The sequence below is a fragment of the Dunckerocampus dactyliophorus genome, chromosome 5 (assembly GCF_027744805.1).
Source record: "Dunckerocampus dactyliophorus isolate RoL2022-P2 chromosome 5, RoL_Ddac_1.1, whole genome shotgun sequence".
NCBI classification, from domain to species: domain Eukaryota; kingdom Metazoa; phylum Chordata; class Actinopteri; order Syngnathiformes; family Syngnathidae; genus Dunckerocampus; species Dunckerocampus dactyliophorus.
The window spans coordinates 27983447-28002934 of NC_072823.1; the positions used below are offsets into that span (position 1 = coordinate 27983447).

A 19488-nucleotide genomic window follows, 5' to 3' on the forward strand; every position below is an offset into this window, starting at 1 on the left:
GGGAGGCGTCCGGGAGGCATCCGGACTAGATGCCCGAGCCACCTCAACTGGCTCCTCTCGATGTGAAGGAGCAGCAGCTCTACTCTGAGCTCCTCCCGGATGACCGAGCTCCTCACCCTACCAACTCTTCCAAATCTGTTTTTTAAGACCATCTTGCAAAAAGTCTAGTCAAAGATCCTCTACATAATTGATGACCTACTCCAAAAATGCATGTCAAAAATTGTCTAACAGGAGCGTGCTGCTGTTTTTGAAGTCCCTGGTGCAAAAACTCTATTCAAAGTTCCTCTTTGTGACAGGAGAGCTCTGCTGGGCCGTTGTGATGTGAATTCATGGTCCAGATTTGCCCCGATCTTGAACATGCCTGCTGTTGCGTCGCTCACCATTGGGTAGGTCTCCTTTCTCACCAGCCAGCTCCCTCCTCTTCTCCAGCACATGTTCCACAGCTGCCTGCAGCTTGTGAGGGAGAATGGAGTCCTCGTCGTCCAGCTGCAGGAGACAAACATGCTTAAAGTCTGCCGCTTGTCGTGTGCGGCCCATGAAAACATCACACAGCTATGGACGCATTGTCTCTACCTGCCGGAGGAAGCGGCTGTTGCCGAGGTCGACCACCAGGACCTGCGGGAGACCCAACAGACGCGTGACGTCACTTCCCGTTATTCTTGTGTTGGCGGCCACACAAATAACCTTCTTTGTTCTTACTTCTTCTATCGGCAGCTCTTTCAGTCGAGGCAGCGAGCTGGAGAGGAGTCCCACAATGAAGGGGGTCGGGGTGCAGACGATATCCAGCATGGAGGGCGGGAGCACGGGGATGTACGTGTGCTGCCAGGTGAACGGGTAGAGGAGCGCCACCACGGCGTGACAACACTGCGACAAGGTGCTGCCAAGACATGCAACAACACGTCACAAACACGATTGTTGGTATAAACCAACATTTTTTACATTATAGATTATATATTTCTACTTTCTTCTTAAATAATCTTCCTAAATGTTCTCATAATATTCTGACTTCATTCCCAAAATAGTATCCCCAACCTAATTTTCCAAACATACTTTGCTCAGTTTGTTTCTCATATTACGACTTTTAAAAAGTAACATATATTTTCTTTAGTATTTCAACGCCACGCTACTAAAATGGCATTATTTTTACTTCATAATTTTCAGTTTATTCTTGTAAAATTGCAACTTTTTTTCTTTTTACAATGCGACTTTTTCTGTTAATACTTTGACTTTATATTTTTAAAATTGCAGCTGTGCTTTTCATTTCCTCTGTTGTTTTTTTTCCAACTTTTTAAATTTTCTTCCTGTAAATTTTCTTCTTGTAATTCTGACTTTATTGCCATCATATTTTTGCTTTATTCTCGGAACATTAGAACTTTTCCGCAACCTAAGTTTGAACAACGTTATCCTTCTATTGTTTTGCTTGTTTCTCACAATACTACAGCTTTTTTTTTTTTTTTTTAAAACGTCTTTTTCTTTAGTAGTTCAACTTCATGCTACTGACGTTATATGACGTTATATTTTCCTCATAATTTTAATTATTACTTTTTTCCCGTTAGATTACAACTCTTCTATCTTAATATTTTTTACTTTATTGTTGTAAAATTACTGCTGATTTTTCTATCTTTGCTGCTGTTGTTTTTATTTTTTTAGTCTTCTTGTGAAATTATATATTTAGAATGTTTCGCGGGCCACAAAAAACAAACAGCTGCGGGTTGGAAATGGTCTCCGAGCCGCACTTTGGAAACCACCGGCTTAATGGAACGACCTGCTGGTGTTTTCTGACGTTTTTTTGGAGTATCGATGACTGTCATTGCATCGCGTGTCATTGGTGGAGAAGTGTTGTATGGGTGTGGTATTTTAAATGTGAGGAAAGTTTTACAAAAATGGCTTATAATCTAGTATGATAATTTTGTTGAGTATATCTGTCGAGTATTGCAATGATAGAGGTTGAAAAATGTAAAAAAAAAAAAAAAAAAGAAGCTGTTTATGTCGAAGGAGTAGTAGTGCAATACTGATTTCTACCACAAGCTGGCGGTAAATCGCACTGCACTCTTCAACTGTCTTTACTAACAAAATGCATTGCTAGCGTGAGTGGAATGTTACTAACTTCATCTAATCGAGTTTTATTCATTAAGACAACGGATTGATGACCCCAAATTTCCACAAATTTGATATTATAATACCTCTGTTTTTATTACATGGGCCCATGTTTTTTTTTTATATATATAATCCTGATTTCAAATGTCTGCTGCGACTGAAGCTGAATCAGGTGCGATTAAAGTTTTAGCATCATGTGTTCGCTCCAAAGCCCGACTGTACTCGATGACGGCTTTCCAAAGAAGAAGCGATGGTTCCGAAGGCAACCGTATAACACCGCAGCATTCCTTCCGCTCGCACTTTTTCGCTTTTGTTCAATACGAGTCAGTCGCTCTTAAAAAGGCCGCAACTAATCTGAATGGATAAGAGGGAGACCAACCTGAGTTTGTCAGCGGTGAAGATGACCCTGCGCTCTAGAAGCAGGGAGGCAAACACTCGCAGGAGGAGGCGGAGACTCAGCGAAGAGAAGAGACACTCAAAATCCACATGTTCTAGGCGGGAATCGGACGGCCGGCACAGCTCGATCACCTGTAGCAGGACGATCAATGAATCAGCAAAACTACCTGGCTATCTGAAGTACTTCAGATAGGACACGTGTCCTTACCTCTGTTCCTGAGCCGGGTAGGAAGTTTTTGACAGTGATGGTTCTCCCCGGAGCGGGAAATGGAGCTTCCATGATGCCTCTCATGAAGGGCTGTACCAGGGCAGGGGAGATAGCGCGTCTCTTTTCCACCTCGTCCAGGATCTGAGAAGATGCAAGCAACATGCACTCATTTTCCATACTGCTTATCTTCTTCATGAACACCACACAGCTGGAGTCTATCCCAGCTGATCAACAGAAAGAGTGTAAGAGTTTTATGGCCCTGAAGTTTTACGATTAAGATTTCCACTCAAATTATCAGTAATGTTTGGAATTTTTTTCTATAAAGCTTAGATCAGGTTTTATAGAGTGCTTAACTTATTTTTACACTTGAATACCATGTTAAAAAACCCTTAAGATTTTTTCAGCCCTGGGTTTAAGATCTCTCAGTTCTCAAAAAAAGACCAAAATACATCCTAACACATTCTAAAAAAATCTGTTAAAAAGCCCAAAAACATTTTGGAAGGTGTGTGTCCCATTACATCTGGTATAAAAGTAACGCCGTATTTCAGAAAAGGAACATCATACCAACAGTAAAATATGGTGGTGGTAGTGTGATGGTCTGGGGCTGTTTTGCTGCTTCAGGACCTGGAAGACTTGCTGTGATAAATGGAACCATGAATTCTGCTGTCTACCAAAAAACCCTTGAAGGAGAATGTCCGGCCATCTGTTGGTGACCTCAAGCTGAAACCAACTTGGGTTCTGCAGCAGGACAATGATCCAAAACACACCAGCAAGTCCACCTCTGAATGGCTGAAGAAAAACAAAATGAAGACTTTGGAGTGGCCTAGTCAAAGTCCTGACCTGAATCCTATTGAGATGCTGTGGCATGACCTTAAAAAGGTGCTTCATGCTGGAAAACCCTCCAATGTGGCTGAATGACAACAATTCTGCAAAGATGAGTGGGCAAAATTCCTCCACAGCGTGTAAGAGACTCATTGCAAGTTATCACAAACGCTTGATTGCAGTTGTTGCTGCTAAGGGTGGCCCATCCAGTTATTAGGTTTAGGGGGCAATCACTTTTCCACACAGGGCCATGTAGCTTTGGATTTTTTGTACAGATAACTATTTTCAATTTATTTTTTTAAATTTGAGATTTAACTATAGTTTGTGCACACCCGGCGGTAAAAAGGACTTGAACAAATTTGGATTTGACCAACTGTACCTGTTGATTTGTCCTAATCAAGTATGACATTACCACTACCACATCACTACTACCAGGAGAACCAGCGTGTAGAGTGGAGGGAGCCACCTGCTGTGGCCCAGCAAAGTGCACTATATTCGGGTATATGAAACTGGCACTTCAGGTGGCTGATAAGTTTTTCATGTGCTCGATGGGTTTTTTCCCCCTTATTAGGGAGCATTTGGTACAACTAACATACGAAATGTTTTCCTTTTAAAGTGAATGTTTGTTTGCAAGTGGGATGTTACGACAGGCCTTTAATGTCGGAAGATAAAAGGAGTGCTTGATTGGTTCACCCACACAGTACAGGTAAAAAAAAATTATCGGTTATTGGAGCTATGTTTAATGTATGTGTATTATTAATTCTTTAGCCCTGTCATAATACATAAAATACAAAATATACAACATAAATATAATACGATGCACTACTGCATAAAGCAAGCACAATAATGAGCAACAAGGCTAAATAAAGCTCTCTTATTGGCTGTATCAAAATCTGTGTCTCAACAACATTAATACTTGATGTACTTGATGACTGATAAAAGTCAACACTAGGTCATTTCTGTCACATTAGAAAGAGGTTTTCTTGATCAAAGCACTAAAATAGAATCGACTGACAATAGCTCAAAAGGACATGGCCACTTTAGGGCTTTAAAGGGCATAATTGCCAGCCAATTTATGTCCCTCTTAAGCAATCGTGTGCGTAAACAGGCATTTACAGGTGGAAATGCCTGTAAATCTTAGTTTCCACTGCAGTAACCACATCAGCTGCACACACACACACACACACACACACATACAAGTCCTACAAAGAAGGCTCAGAGTATTCTTGCAGGGAACAAGACCGCACAAGGAGTGGGAGTGGCCCTGCGGCCACAGAGCTTGGTAATGCTTTTAGTGGAATCAGTACATGTGCAGCGTAGGGTTGGATTTAAAGCATTTTCTCTACCTTGGAGAAGAGGTCAAAGCAGCCCAAGCGACTGACGATGCAGTAGACCTCTGGGAGCCTCCGGCCTTTACCGCTGGGCTGTGGACAACCAGAGACAGAAGGAGAAAGAGCGATAGAGTAAAACCACAAGTGTCACATGATGACAGCAATAGTGCACACAAGAGAAAAAAATCTTTGATATTGCTAACTTACCAGTAACCGTCTGCAGTAGCCGAATCTCCGACTTCCGTCCTCACCGGTCAGCACAAATGAAAATGTCTCACTGGAGGGATAGACAGTAACTTAATGCTTTGGTGCTACACTGACATGGATGCATTGACCTTTACGGTGCGTACACACGCCGCTCGGTTATAGGGAACGCTGGTGTCAGTTTGTTTCAAGTGTAAACACAATCATCCAAACAAAATGAAAATGAACTTGATCATTTTGCCGGTCTCAATACATTGCCATGTGCCACGTTTTTCCTCGTTTCCCGCCTCCATACAGGCAGGAAGAGAGTTCACTCTGTGCATTGGTTTCAGCACTATGGGGCATTTGTTCAACAGAACAATGGCATGAACAGAGTGAGCCCTTTTGTCAGTCATATAGTCGCTTTGTCTCGGTGGGTGGTGGCGGGGCATACACACAGAGTGCAGAAGAGTGTAATGTAGTAGAAATGAAATGAGAATAAGAATGGCTACGTTTACATGCAGAAAATATTCGGGTTAAGGTCAATTTTCCGTTTTCCGAAAAATTCGGAATAACCCGTTTACATGTGTGATGTGAAAAAAAACGGACGATGTCTCACCGGACGGAAAGCGTCATGATGCAATCTTGCTGTATCCAAAAACAACAACACCGGCACAGCGGCTAATGAACGCCTTGGTGCTGGTACTGACCCACCACCAGTACTGAACACTATTCTGTCTCACTTTCTTCATTATTGGAAGGTGAGAACGTGAAGAACTAGGAAATAGAGCCAGAGCTGTGCCATCCACATACACCCTACATCCACCACAGCCCCCCGAACACTTTTGAAGATGCGTTCGTACAAACCCTGCTTCGCGTAACTTCTCGCTCACCTTCTGATAGATTTCGCTATCGCGGTACTTTCTACCATCAATAAAAGACATCATGTTCCTGTCCCTCACCACACTAACGAGGTGGCTTGTTTTCCCCTTGCTCCAAAATTGTGGGGCTTTGTGTGTCGCCATGTTTACAAGTAGTTCCTGCCAAAGACACAAGATTCTGTTCGAATAGAACATGTGCAGGACACAAATTAATGTTCCTTTCGACCGGGATATCCCGATAGGCGTTTACCTGACACAATTTTGGGGTTAGAAAAGGTGTAACCCATGGGAAATATTCAGGTTTTTAAAAAACAGAATATGAGCATATTCCGGTTTTCAAAAGGGTTATTGGTGTTCACATGGCCGTGCGCAACCGGGTTATTGCTAATTTTCCGGTTATGATAGGGTTATTTGACTGCTGTAAACGTACTCGCTGAAAACTTTATTTACAATTCACATACAGTATGGCTCCGTTTACCATCGGTCATTGTTTCGACAAACACCTTCCAGGCAAACATTATCATAAATGATTGAAGTATCAATTCAAAAGTATTAATATTTTGATTTAAGAATCAATTTTAGAGCATGAAGAGCTGCACATCACTAGAACGCAGCAGAAAGTAGACGGAGCATTAAGTTGTTTATTGCTCTGTGTGCATCAAATGAACAAATTATGTTTTTTAAGGGTGCAGGAGCAGGAGGTAAATGGCTTCAGGTCAAATGTTTGAAGAGGTACGCCACTGTAAAAAGTTTGGGAACCACTGGTACAGAGCAACCAAGTGTAAAAACACAAAGACAAATGCATCTTTTCATTTGCCAACTTTTTTCTGGGCATCCCGCTCATGTCTTTAAAGACGGATAGCCTTGATTACTGTTGCCCCTGAAAGCCTGGGTAACTTCCTGGTAGCCTGGCTAACTTGCGCTTTGTTCCGTCATCTTTCAGCATTTCTGTCATGCTTCATACCTGCCAATCCTTTTTTTTACCTCGGATAACTCCCGTATTTTCCCTTGCCCTAGCTCCCTGAAATAGTGAAATAGTACATTTCCTGTATTTTAACCTTTATTTTTTTTAAATGGGTGCTCTTTAAAAGTATGTTTTAGAAGCTTTTTGTGAAATCTGGTAACTATATTAAAATCGCGTCCTTACTTTATGTATACAGTGGTCCCTCGCAATATTGTGGTTCGATTATCGCTTCCACGCTCTATCGCGTTTTTTCAAAAATGTATGAATTAACAAATGACCGCTGTTTGGTGGTTAACTATGGTCTATTTTTAGTAAAAAAAATATTGAAAGAAAGACACAGTATATGAAGTATGCTGGCCGCTAGGCGTCAGTAATGTTCCGTTATTGAGACATGACATTAGATTAGCGTCACACTGCCATGGCATGTCCGACATTATAGAGTGAAAAAAAGTTCTCCTCCCATTCAGTGTGGAAGTGGTACGGCATTGGCTTCTTTATCCTTCTTCCACAGTCCGTTTCATACCCTTTCTTAAGTTTAGAATAGTTAATAAATTGGAAGCTAACTAGTTAGCTTGCTGGCGTGCTACTGGTTAAAGACATGGTCGTGTCTTTTGTCACTGCAGTGATCCTGTAGCCTGTGCATTACAGTTGAGCAATGTGGTGTAAACAAAGAATAATATGAGTGTAAAGGTGACTATAGGGGTGTTATTTCATGTCTATAGGGCTCTAATAATGGTAATGATTGTATATAGAAAGTCAAACAGGTTTTCTATTCTCTAACTACAAAAATGTTCCATTTATTAATATTGAATCATTTTTTATTTACATTTTTTGGACTACCTAACAACAAATGTGAAGGTATCTAAATGACCTGCTGGTATGTATGTAGATGGTTGACCCCACCCCACTCCTCACCTCTGCAGTATTTACTTGGAGTTAATTATTAGCCATCCTCGCAGCAACAAGACACATTAAATCAGGTGCGGGCAAACTGTGGCCAGCGGGCTATTGTCCAAAAAAGCGATCCAAACAACGCAACATGTAACATTCCAACATGTTACATCTATGCGCAACACCCATGCCAAAATGACAACCATATATTCCCACTGCAAGGCATGCTGGGTAGCTTGTTGTGCTTTTTCTCCCAACATGTCACTGTGTTTATCGCACTTTTGCTTGATTGCGAAACATGCTGAGGATGTCGTTAGGGAAGTAAACAAGGAGGGACGTTCACATACTCCTGATATACAATGTTGTGCTGTTGGACTACCGAGCATGCTTTGCGGGCACTTGCAAATAACAGTTTAAGTTACATGTTATGTTTAGCGCTGAGTTGTTGTTTATTTCCCATGTAGTAGTAGTAGTTGATTTATGTGATGCGTTAACTTGCTGTGGATGTACTGTGCCATTTTGTTGCACTGGGAGTAAGTAATTTTTTAACCCAATAAAAAAGTTTGTCCACCCCTGCACTAAACCATGCAGGTATGAGCTTCTAAATCCATCATCCCCGTCCTGTCAGCATTTGCCATCTTTTCAGCTCCACTTCTATTTTTCATGTTCATCTTCTTCTCCTATTAGTAAGCTGGGAAACACTCCCTGTTGTTACTGCACACCTGACACAGTGACACCAACCTGGGGAAGTTGTCGACAGGCGCCCAGTCTTTGGCGTCGGGGAAACAGAACTGAGGGATGACCTTCAGCTGGTCCTCTGTCTCCCGCATGAACTTGAAGTTCCTTTCGAGCTGGATGGAAAAAAAGGAACCTTATCATTATATTTCCTCGACGAGAACTTGTAATAGCAATCTTTTTTTTTTTTTTGATAGGTGGTTTCACTGGTCATGCAAATTAGAGGTTAAGGTTAGAATGGATGGAAAATGTACAGTTTTTCTTCCATGGACAAATATCTGCCAGGTGTCATAAACTAGCAGATTTGGGGGTTTATTTCAGGAATTATTCAAAGAGAAGTGCAAACCAAATATTTTACTTGTTCAGGGATCCAGAGCATTACATTATGATTATATATTTGCAAACTTATCCATTCTAACACAAGTGCAATAGTGTGAAAAATTGATTCCCCCCTTCCTGATTTCTTATTTTTTTGCATGTTTGTCACACTTAAATGTTTCACATCATTAAACAAATTAAAATATTAGTCAATGACAACACAACTGAACACAAAATGCAGTTTTTTAATGAAACTTTTTATTATCAAGGGAGAAAAAAAAATCCAAAGCTACATGTCCCTGTGTGAAAAAGTGATTGCCCCCTAAACCTAATAACTGGTTGGGCCACCCTTAGCAGCAACAACTGCAATCAAGCGTTTGTGATAACTTGCAATGAGTCTCTTACACGCTGTGGAGGAATTTTGGCCCATTCATCTTTGCAGAATTGTTGTAATTCAGCCACATTGGAGGCTTTTCCAGCATGAAGCGCCTTTTTAAGGTCATGCCACAGCATCTCAATAGGATTCAGGTCAGGACTTTGACTAGGCCACTCCAAAGTCTTCATTTTGTTTTTCTTCAGCCATCCAGAGGTGGACTTTCTGGTGTGTTTTGGATCATTGTCCTGCTGCAGAACCCAAGTTGGTTTCACAGTTTGAGGTCACCAACAGATGGCCGGACATTCTCCTTCAGGATTTTTTGGTAGACAGGAGAATTCATGGTTCCATTTATCACAGCAAGTCTTCCAGGTCCTGAAGCAGGAAAACAGCCCCAGACCATCACACTACCACCACCATATTTTACTGTTGGTATGATGTTCTTTTTCTGACATGTGGCGTTACTTTTACGCCAGATGTTATGGGACACACATCTTCCAAAAATTTCAACTTGTGTCTCATCAGACCACAGAGTATTTTCCCAAAGGTCTTGGGGATCATCAAGATGTTTTCTGGCAAAATTGAGACGAGCCTTAATGTTCTTTTTGTTCAGCAGTGGTTTTGGTCTTGGAACTCTGCCATGCAGGCCGTTTTTGCCCAGTGTCTTTCTTATGGTTGAGTTATGAAAACTGAGGCAAGTGAGGCCTGCAGTTCTTTGGATGTTGTTGTGGGGTCTTTTGTGAACTCTTGTATGAGTCATTGCCGTGCTCTCGGGGTCATTTTGGTTGGTCGGCCACTCCGGGAATGGTGTTTTTGCCATTTGTGGATAATTTCTCTCACTGCGGTTCGCTGGAGTCCCAAAGCTTCAGAAATGGCTTTATGACCTTTTCCAGATTGATAGATCTCAATTAATCTCAGTTAAATTATGTACGGGGGAGGGCAATCACTTTTTCACACAGAGCCATGCAGGTTTGGATTTTTTTCTCCCTCAATAATAAAAAGTTTAATTTAAAAACTGCATTTTGTGTTCACTTGTGTTGTCATTGTTATTTAAATTAGTTTAATGATCTGACACATTCAATTGCGACAAATATGCAAAAAAATAAGAAATCAGGAAGGAACACTTAACACCACTGTATATCTCATCAGAAGCATCAAGATGCATGTTGAAGGCTGCTGTTATTCATTTCCAGGCCCCTCCTTGGCTGAAATAGTGCCTGTACGTTTGTTTACCTTGAGAGGGAACTGCTGCGTGACTTCAGGCAGGTATGGAACTCCAGCTTTGGTCTTGTGAAGGGCCACCACGATAAAATACTCAAAGAGTTTTCTCTCCTGCAACTCTATCAGATCTCTCTCCAAGGTTCGGTACCGCCCCGTCTGCCTCAGCATGGACTGGACCGACACCAGCCTCTGGCTATGAGCTAAAGGAAAACAAAAAAACATTAAATGCAAAGACCTTGTCCTGTTTACATTTGACAGTTAAATGCTCTCCCACCTTTTAGTTTCTCCTCTGTGTCACTTTCTGACTCACTGTTCTCATCCGTCACTGTATTCAAAAGAGACAACATGACAACAAGAGATTATTGTTTTACACAATATCTCATTTGGACATCAACAAGTGAATCTCTCACCTCTCCCTGAGCTGGACTCGGTGGACTGCGACACCTTCTTCATGCGCTTCTTGCCTCGACGAGCCTCGAAGATGCCATTGATTTTCATCACCATCTGGAGGGAGGAAAGAAGCAAAAACTTTAGAACACTTCAAGGTCTGTAACAGATTTTTAGTGATGTTCTAACAGTAGTATGTGTCCCTAGAGCCTGATTTTATGAGGCATTTATTTGCTCCACTTCCAACATAAAATGACAGGCTTCGCTACACATCTTAAAATAAAGCTCTACCAACTAACAATCAGTTACCTACAGATGGGGGCGCTGCAAGTTTCTTTGTATGATTTTTTCTTCGGTGAATAGGCTAACCTAGGATGATGATGCTGTTAAAATGTAATGTTAGCACTTCAGCTCACATAGCTACGCTAACGTTTGTGTCGTCCTGTCCCACTCCTTAATATTACGATGTTGTATGTCATACATGGAATCTATTATGTTGGGCAAATGTAGAGTTACAGTACAGTGGAACCTTTGTTCTGGAAGGTCAGATGAAAACCGAATCGTATGAAAACCGAGACAATTTTTTTTTTTATGAAATAATCTAAATCCAGTGAATCCTTTGCAGATACCCAAATATATTAACAAAAATGTTTTTTTCAAGAAAACAATTATAGTTTTACATGTAGAACACGATACCAAGTAATCATAAATGAGATCAAATTCAACAGTATTCCAATATATTTTGACTAATGATAGGCCGTATTTATTAATTAATTTTTGACAAACTGCGATAGAGTGAGGGAGCGATGTTCGAACCGCAATGTAGCGGTTATATCGTATGAAAACCAAGACAGTGCGTGAAAACTGAGGCAAACGTTGAGCAAAAATATTAAAATCATACGAAAACTGGGATGTACAAAAACTGAGGTTTGACTGTATATGTAAACAAAAGCGGATAAAGTACACAATAGCGCTTCTTGGAGACACACATTCTTGTGGGTGGACAAACACACATTAGCATTAAAGCTATACACACACAAAACAACATCTTTCAAATGTTACACCTCTGAGACTTATTTAAAGTAATTCCAAACCCCTTCAGTACCAGGCATTTTAGACGATTTTGTTTGATTTTTCAAGGCACACAGAATATTGTGTTCTATGGCTATATAAACATCAGCAGTAGAACATAGGTCAGTTTCAGGAAAATATCAGTTCCCAACAAGAAAAGGGGGAAAAATAGCATTTTGTGAGATTTCAAGAATAACTTTCACTTTGACACAAATATTTTTTGCTTTTGTGACAGCTCAAATATCGAAACAACTATACCACAACATAAACAAGACAAAAAAGGGTTGTTTTACATCAAAATAACAATTTATTTACAAATATAACGCCATGAACTATTTACAATTTTCACATTTGGAACTAAACTGTGCACGCGCGCACGCGCTCCTGTGTGCGTGTGCATGTGTTAAAATTTCCCTACAATGCAAAACTTTCTGCACGCAACACAAAACTGCTCTAACAGTGACATTATTTAGTGTGCACTTGCGTCATCACCTCTATTTGTCTCTCGCACAAAAAAATGTAAAAGACGTACAAATACGTCTTTGGTATTGAATGAGTTAATAAATGATCACTGTTTTGTGGTTGACTAAGGCCTATTATTAGTCTAAAAATATTGAAACGCAAGTAATGTGTAGTATTCTGGTCACTAGGTGTCAATAATGACACAAAACATTGATGAGGCATGACAATGCATCAGAGGATGACTGTAATATGGAATAAGACTTTAGTTAAGCATCTGGCTTAGGGAAGGTTCCCTGAAGAATACCTTGGGGATTTTCCTCCGCCGCCTGTTGTACGGATCTCCAGAGAGGCACGGTGTATCGTCGGGGCTGCTGGGTGTGGACGGGGGACTGATGCGAGAAGGTGAGGACACGCCAGCGTCCCTGTTGGTTTTCCGTAGTTCTAAGAGTTTGAAGCTGCGTCGCTCTGAGTTTTGTCTGAAGAAGCCTGGCTTGGAGCACAGCTTTTGGAACATGACAATAGACATGCATTACAGTGATACTTCGTATAAATGTGTGGATGTCCAGTGTCATACCTTGGTGGGAGTGTCAGGGATGGGCGAAGAGGAGGCAGGTGGGACACATTTGCTACCAAGGCAACTTCTCTCCAGCTCTATGTCTTCGTAGGGATTCTCCTTGCATGGAGGATCTTCAAAAAAACAACAGGCACCTGGATTACAAAACGCCTTCAGAGTAGCACTAGACATGGAGGTGACAGCTCAGGTTTCGAGCTCGATGCCTCTCATTCGGTGGACCGTGGTTCGAGTCCTTCATGATCAGTCAGACAATTCCTGCTCCAGATGTGCAAAGAGCAAACAGACATAGTGGCGCGCTTACTGAGCTCAATGTGGCAACGCAGAGCATCAAGCATTCACGCTAATGCTGCCAAAGACATAGTATTTTCCTTCTCATTTTCATTACGCCTCATATTAACAACCCCTAATAGCATAACCATCTACCAGTGTTTTTTTTAATGCAAACACTTATTGGAGGAGGAATATAAGACTTATTTTTATGCAAGAAGACATTTAAAGGGAGCAGGATCAGAGACAGGAAATAATATGGCAGTGGTGTCATCCAAGAAGATTTAAGCACGTACTTACCGTCCAATCCTAGTGCTCTGATGTCAACCCTATACTGTGCCTGCCATGAAATGCGATGGATTAACAAGCATTTTAGTTTTATTTCTTTGCATTGCAGTGCTTCCTGTATCTCATCTTCATTGGAAGAGTATAAACACGTGCCTCCTTCTTTCACGTGCCCGCTTTCTTTCTTTTTCTATGTGACTCGCTCTTTGCAGCTCTAATCAATCCATCCACCAGATGGGACCAGTAGGAGTGACGCTGTGTACCTCCCATTCACAGGAAAACAACAGTATTTTTTCACATGCTCAAGTGCACTGCCATAATAATCTATGGCAGGGGTGTCCGCATACAGAAAAATTCTAATTATAAGATGTGGGGGCCACTTTGATGCATTCTGTACAGTAAAGATGCTAAAAGCAATCCAGTGTAGGTCAATATATGCTAAGCTTTCTGAACAAAAAGACTTAGCTTTGTGTTACAACTTAGCTTAGTTACCAATAAACAGCAAACTACAATAATGGACCCCGGGCCACACTTTACAAACCCCTCTGGAATGTTTTGGTCTGTGCGCAATGTGGTTTTGCATCAGTCTCCCAGGAATGTTCCCGGGATGCGCGTCCTGATGACACTTGCTTTTCCACGGCATCTGGAAACACTGACAGACATGAAGATTTTACAGTACACGCACAGCCGTTTGAAGCGAAAGCCAAACCTTCTATATTTGACTTCATCAGAGTGAATGTGCATGTCTGCACATTCTAATGCCAGGCAAGACAAGAGTTGGAGCGAGAATTGTGCATGAGATAACTAGAGGAGCACTGAAACAATACAGACTTGCTTAAACTGCAAAAAAAAGAGGGAAAATGGTGTGCTGTATTTGTGTTAGCAGTTAGTTAGCAGTTGGGATGTGCGAGTTATGAACTTTTCAAACTTTTCACATTTTTTCCTGTATCGGGACTCACACTTACTCGTTAACGTGTTCATTTACTCACCACTGCTACCGCTAGCTCAATTAAAAAAGGAACCCAGGTAACATGTCATTAATTGTGCAACTGTTACGCTAACTTCATTTCTATAAATGTGCTAGCCCCATGGAAAAAGCAACTGTTCCTTGCCTCAGATCAACTCTCCCTTTCCCCTTTGTCCCTGAGCGGACTCACTGGTGCTTGACAAAAACTCGAGTTTAATTCACTCACAGATCCTTGACGACGACTCCAGTTTCACTGGCTCATGGGTACTCAACAAATACTGGCGTTTCACTGACTCACAGGTGCTTGACAAAGACTCCAGGTTCAGTGACTCTTGGGCGCTCAACGACTACTTTAGTTTCACTGACTCACAGCTGCTCCACGAAGACTTGAGTTTGACTGACTCACGAGTGCTCGACAAAGGCTTGAGTGTCACTGACTCACAGGTGCATGACAAAGACTTGAGTTTCACTGACTCACAGGTACTCAACGAAAACTTGAGTTTGACTGAATCACAGGTGCTCAACGAAGAATTGAGTTTCACTGACTCACGGGTGCTCGACAACAACTCGAGTTTCACTGATTCACGAGTGCTCGACAAAGACTTGAGTTTCATTGGCCTACGGGTGCTCCACAAAGGCTGGAGTTTGACTGACACACGGGTGCTCCACGAAGACTGCCGTTTCAACGACTCACGAGTCCTCGACGTAGCGTTTAATTGTAGTTTGACTGCTGTAGTTTGACTGACTCACGGGAGTTTGACAACAACTTGAGTTTCCCTGACTCACGGGTGCTCCACAAAGGCTGGAGTTTGACTGACACACGGGTGCTCCACGAAGACTGACGTTTCACTGACTCACAAGTCCTCAACGTAGCATCTAGTTTCAGTAACTCACGGGTGCTAGACAAAGACTTGAGATTCATTGATCTATGGGTGCTTGATGAAGACTCGAGTTTCACTGATTCACAGGTGCTCGACGAAAACTTTAGTTTCACTGACTCACGGTTACTCGACGAAAACTCAAGTTTGACTGAATCGCGAGTGTTCAATGAAAACTCAAGTTTCACTGACTCTCGGGCGCTCCACGAAGGCTCGTGTTTCACTGACACATGGGTGCTTCACAAAGACTGGAGTTTCGCTGACTCACGGGTTCTCGACGATGACTCGAGTTTCATGAACTCACGGGTGCTCGACAAAGACTTGAGTTTCATTGGCCTACGGGTGCACGATGAACATTTCAGTTTCACTGACTCACAGGTGCTCAATGAGCATCAGCAGCTTCCAAAATAGACATTTTTCTTGGCGTATCAATTACTCACGTTTTTTTTTTTACCATCCTCTGGTGGTCCTGGACCATGACCACCACAAACAGTGGAACTCTAGTGTACGTCATATCTTATGATTTACACAGACTGTAATGACGAATGAGGAATACTTGTGTCATTTTCGAGCGGGAACCTCAGAAAGACCCCTGGGGTTTACAAGGTTAAAGGACATTAAAGATGGAAGCTATAAAGTGTGTCAAAATAATCAGAGGCATCAGTCGACTATAACAAAGCTTAATTGCAGTCGTAAAGTAGTGATTGCATGCCAACTGCCGAGGAAAACCTAAGACACATTAAAGCCATTATGTGCCAATAAAGTGTCCCCTGCTGGCAGTCCTGCTATGTTACGTTATGATATGAAACAACAGGCTTAAGGTGGGGTTGATAAAACACTGCAGACAATAAGGCAGGAATGTAGGTCGGGTTTCGGCATCATCTAATTTTTTTAATAAAAGTGGAGCAGCGTGCGTGCCTCTAAATTAAAACCAGGGCAAAGCAAACACAGCTTCACTTCTCCAACAGTGCTGCCGCCCCCAACCCCCTCTGTGACACAACACATACACACACACTAATACGCACTTACCATTCAATCAACAGGGAAATGCATTCAATATAAACAACCACACTTTGTTTACCTATTATGTCCTCATAGACGTTCTCTTCCGATAAAGTGCGTGTCAGGCCCAGACGGGACTGAGCGTACCAGTCAACCCTGCAGGCTTCTGCAGACGACTGTAAGAGATCCTCAAATTCGTAGGACTTCCTGGAGAAGACACAGGACAACAGGGAATGTTTAGGAGAGACACCCGGAACTGTACATTAAGCCAGGGGTTTTCAACATGTGAGGTGACGTGACAAAAATAAAGAAAAACATCTTTTTAAACGCTGCTGATGCTTCAAGGCAAAATAAACAAATTTTTACTGTCTGGAGGTGAGCAAATGCTTAGAATACTGAAATAATTTATTGACTATAGGTCATGGTCCGTATTGGACGCCATCTGGGTCCGGACTAGAACTTCAGTCTGCCAGTTAGTGATCCCTGGTCTATATATAGTATTGTCCCTTGAGTCCTGCATCAATTTTCTTTGGGTCACCAAGAGTAAGTGAATGTCCTCTGAATGTCCTCTGTATTCTTTATTCTTGTTCTGTATTCTTTATCATTAATTGTAAACATATCGGAGATGTTATGGCAATGCATTATATATTTTAGGATAAGTTGGGGTCCCGAGGGAGGAACCGCATTTGTAATTTGGCTTTGAGCTGAAAAAGTTTGGCCCTAAGCAAATAAAAGACTTGACGCAGCACACTTGAAGAAGGAAAGCGAGGCCTCTTGATATGGAATGTAACCCATCCCAGCCAAGCTCCTAACAAGAATCCAGGCCACAGGGAGAGGGGGGGCGTGAACAATAGATGCTCTCTAATTCTGTGAAGTCTTGGAAGCTCCAGTCAGAGTCTACATTGCACATTTCTTATTCTGCAAGTCAGTCCTCGGTAACATATGTGCGATGGAAAAAGGCCCAAGCACATGCGTTTTGATGCCAAGACTTTTTTCCTTTGACATCACTCACAATGCTACATCTTCCTCCAATGAAGCTCTGGAAGACGGAATGAGTTATATGTACATTCCTCACATCCAACTAGTGAGCTAATTCTGTGGGACCGAAACAGGGTGATGTCACACTGGTGCTTCTGATTTACAGCAGATGTCGTTGCTTGGCGATACAGTTAAGGGTTGCACAGGTTAACTCCTGATTCAAACATCCTGAATTGCCTCGGGTTTGGTCGGAGACAAATACAGTATTGTCCAAACATTGTGGTTTCATTACTAATACTTGAGCGTAAGTTATGTGCTTTGTTTAGACCAGTGTTTGTAAATTATTTTCTGTCATGCCCCCCAGGGATAGAAATGTTTTCAGTATTTTAGAAGCAATGGTTTAGACAATCAAGGTCATTGGCAGTCTTGAATTGTCCAGTGCAGTGAAGAATGACTGATTCCCTCGGGAAACAAATAAATACTTTCCATCATGTCTTACCTGTTATTGCTGTCGTGGGATTTGTCCGTCCACACTCTCCTACAAACTCCAGGCGGTGGGCAGGTGGGTAGAGGTGGAGGTGGAATGGAGGGTAAAGGAGGCAGAGTCCTCTTCCCCTTAAAAGATCCGGGTCCTGCAACCGGGGTAGAAGGCGGTGTGTGGTGTTGGAAGGTTCTCTGAGGTTTTGGCAAAGGGTTAATAGATGGAGCCCCTGGCTCACTGTACACATTCTCCGGATTCCCATCTCTCCTCCGCCTTGACCCGAAAGTCCCAAAAATGGGTTCATTGAGCCTCTTTTCTGACTCTTCCAGCTCCTCTTTTGAAGGTGGGCAGAAGTAATTCCCTGGAAAAGCCAACGACGGTCCATCAGGAACTTGTTTTGTTGCTTTTTCCAGTTTCTTAACATGAGTTAAAACTGATTTCTTGTCTTGAGGCTGTTCTGTTGCCTTCACAGCCCTGAGTCCTCTCTCTACGATCAGTTCTTTGTCTTTGTTTGTTGGGCCTTCTGGAGATTTAGTCCTCAGGTCCACAAGCTTTCCAACATTCTCCTTTCCTGAGTCCTGCCTGTCCCAGCTGGCAAACCTCTTGCTGTTGGTCCGTTGGACCTCTGGAGCTTTCGATTCCTTTTTTCTCACCACCTCAATTTCCTTTTGTGTTGTGCTAAGTGGACAAGTGTCCATGGAAATGGCCTGGGTAGTATCCTTTTTGCCCTCCCATTGGGAGATCTTATCACGGATGCTTGCAGCCTTGACCCCTGCCTGGCTTTTATTCAGCTTCCCACATTGTCCATTCTCCATGTTAGGGGTCCTCGGGTCATTTGTGGTGGAGGAGGCTCTCCTGTGTGCCAGCATGTTGTCAGAAGGACCCGGGGTTCCTCTCAGGCTTATTAGCGGGGAGATGGGACGACTGGTGGGCACAGCAGTGCCCCTTTTGTCTCTGCCCCCTGGTAACCCGCACACCTCTTGGCGCTGGGGCACCACAGACGGAGCCTCCCCAACCTTCAAGCCACAGCACTGGAGCCTGGATAAGGAACACAAACATAACGTAAATGCTTCATCCATGCGCGCCGATTGCTTGCGTGAACGGCAAATAAAACTAAACAGAGACGCCAATGGTTATGTGCTTTAGGAGACACACCTGGCAACTATAGAAGACTTGTTGGTTAATTGAAAAGAAGCGTTAATCGTATCACAAAAACATTCTGTTATACAATGGATCCACACGCATTTGAGATTCGACTTTCACGGCTCTGCAAATTCGCAACTTTTTAGGAACATTTTTTTCTTTGAAAATAGTTAAATTACCGTATGTCATTACTGGAATTACAACATGAAAGCAATGTGGGTTACGTAGACGGAGCTTGGAGAAACACCTTCTCTAGCCTGCTAGCCTCTGGCTCTTGCCTGATGACCAGGCTAAATGCTACACCATCTCCTCATGGATCATCTTATATTGTCATTCATTAGTGGTGAATACCTATATTTATTTTATACTGTCAATGCGTGTAATAAGTCTGTGAGGCATACTTAGGGCTTAAACTCAAGTGCACAATGGCAATTGAAAAGAGATGGGGAGGGTTTTAGAGCCGAATCTAATATTATAATATAATTAATTGGATCAACATTTTATGTCAAATGTTGATCCACAATCAGAGGAAAACAAGCTAGCAAAAGGGTTTTTCATCGGTATTGGCTGGCA

The 19488-nt window shown here is 42.3% G+C and overlaps 1 protein-coding gene across 1 annotated transcript in view; it reads right to left on the reverse strand.

Annotated features, from left to right (window-relative positions):
- The window catches only part of si:dkey-82f1.1 (DENN domain-containing protein 2A), a 51302-nt gene that overhangs the window by 5760 nt on the left and 26054 nt on the right, over positions 1-19488 (reverse strand). Inside the window, exons 3-17 of the mRNA XM_054777025.1 lie at positions 17791-18810; positions 16393-16520; positions 12915-13027; positions 12645-12842; positions 10831-10924; positions 10695-10745; positions 10433-10620; positions 8515-8624; positions 5062-5131; positions 4870-4947; positions 2702-2842; positions 2477-2625; positions 700-877; positions 574-615; positions 381-486 (exon numbers count right to left, since the gene is read on the reverse strand). Of these exons, the coding sequence (XP_054633000.1) occupies positions 381-486; positions 574-615; positions 700-877; positions 2477-2625; positions 2702-2842; positions 4870-4947; positions 5062-5131; positions 8515-8624; positions 10433-10620; positions 10695-10745; positions 10831-10924; positions 12645-12842; positions 12915-13027; positions 16393-16520; positions 17791-18810 (2666 nt within the window). The remainder of the gene's footprint in view (positions 1-380; positions 487-573; positions 616-699; positions 878-2476; positions 2626-2701; positions 2843-4869; positions 4948-5061; positions 5132-8514; positions 8625-10432; positions 10621-10694; positions 10746-10830; positions 10925-12644; positions 12843-12914; positions 13028-16392; positions 16521-17790; positions 18811-19488) is intronic.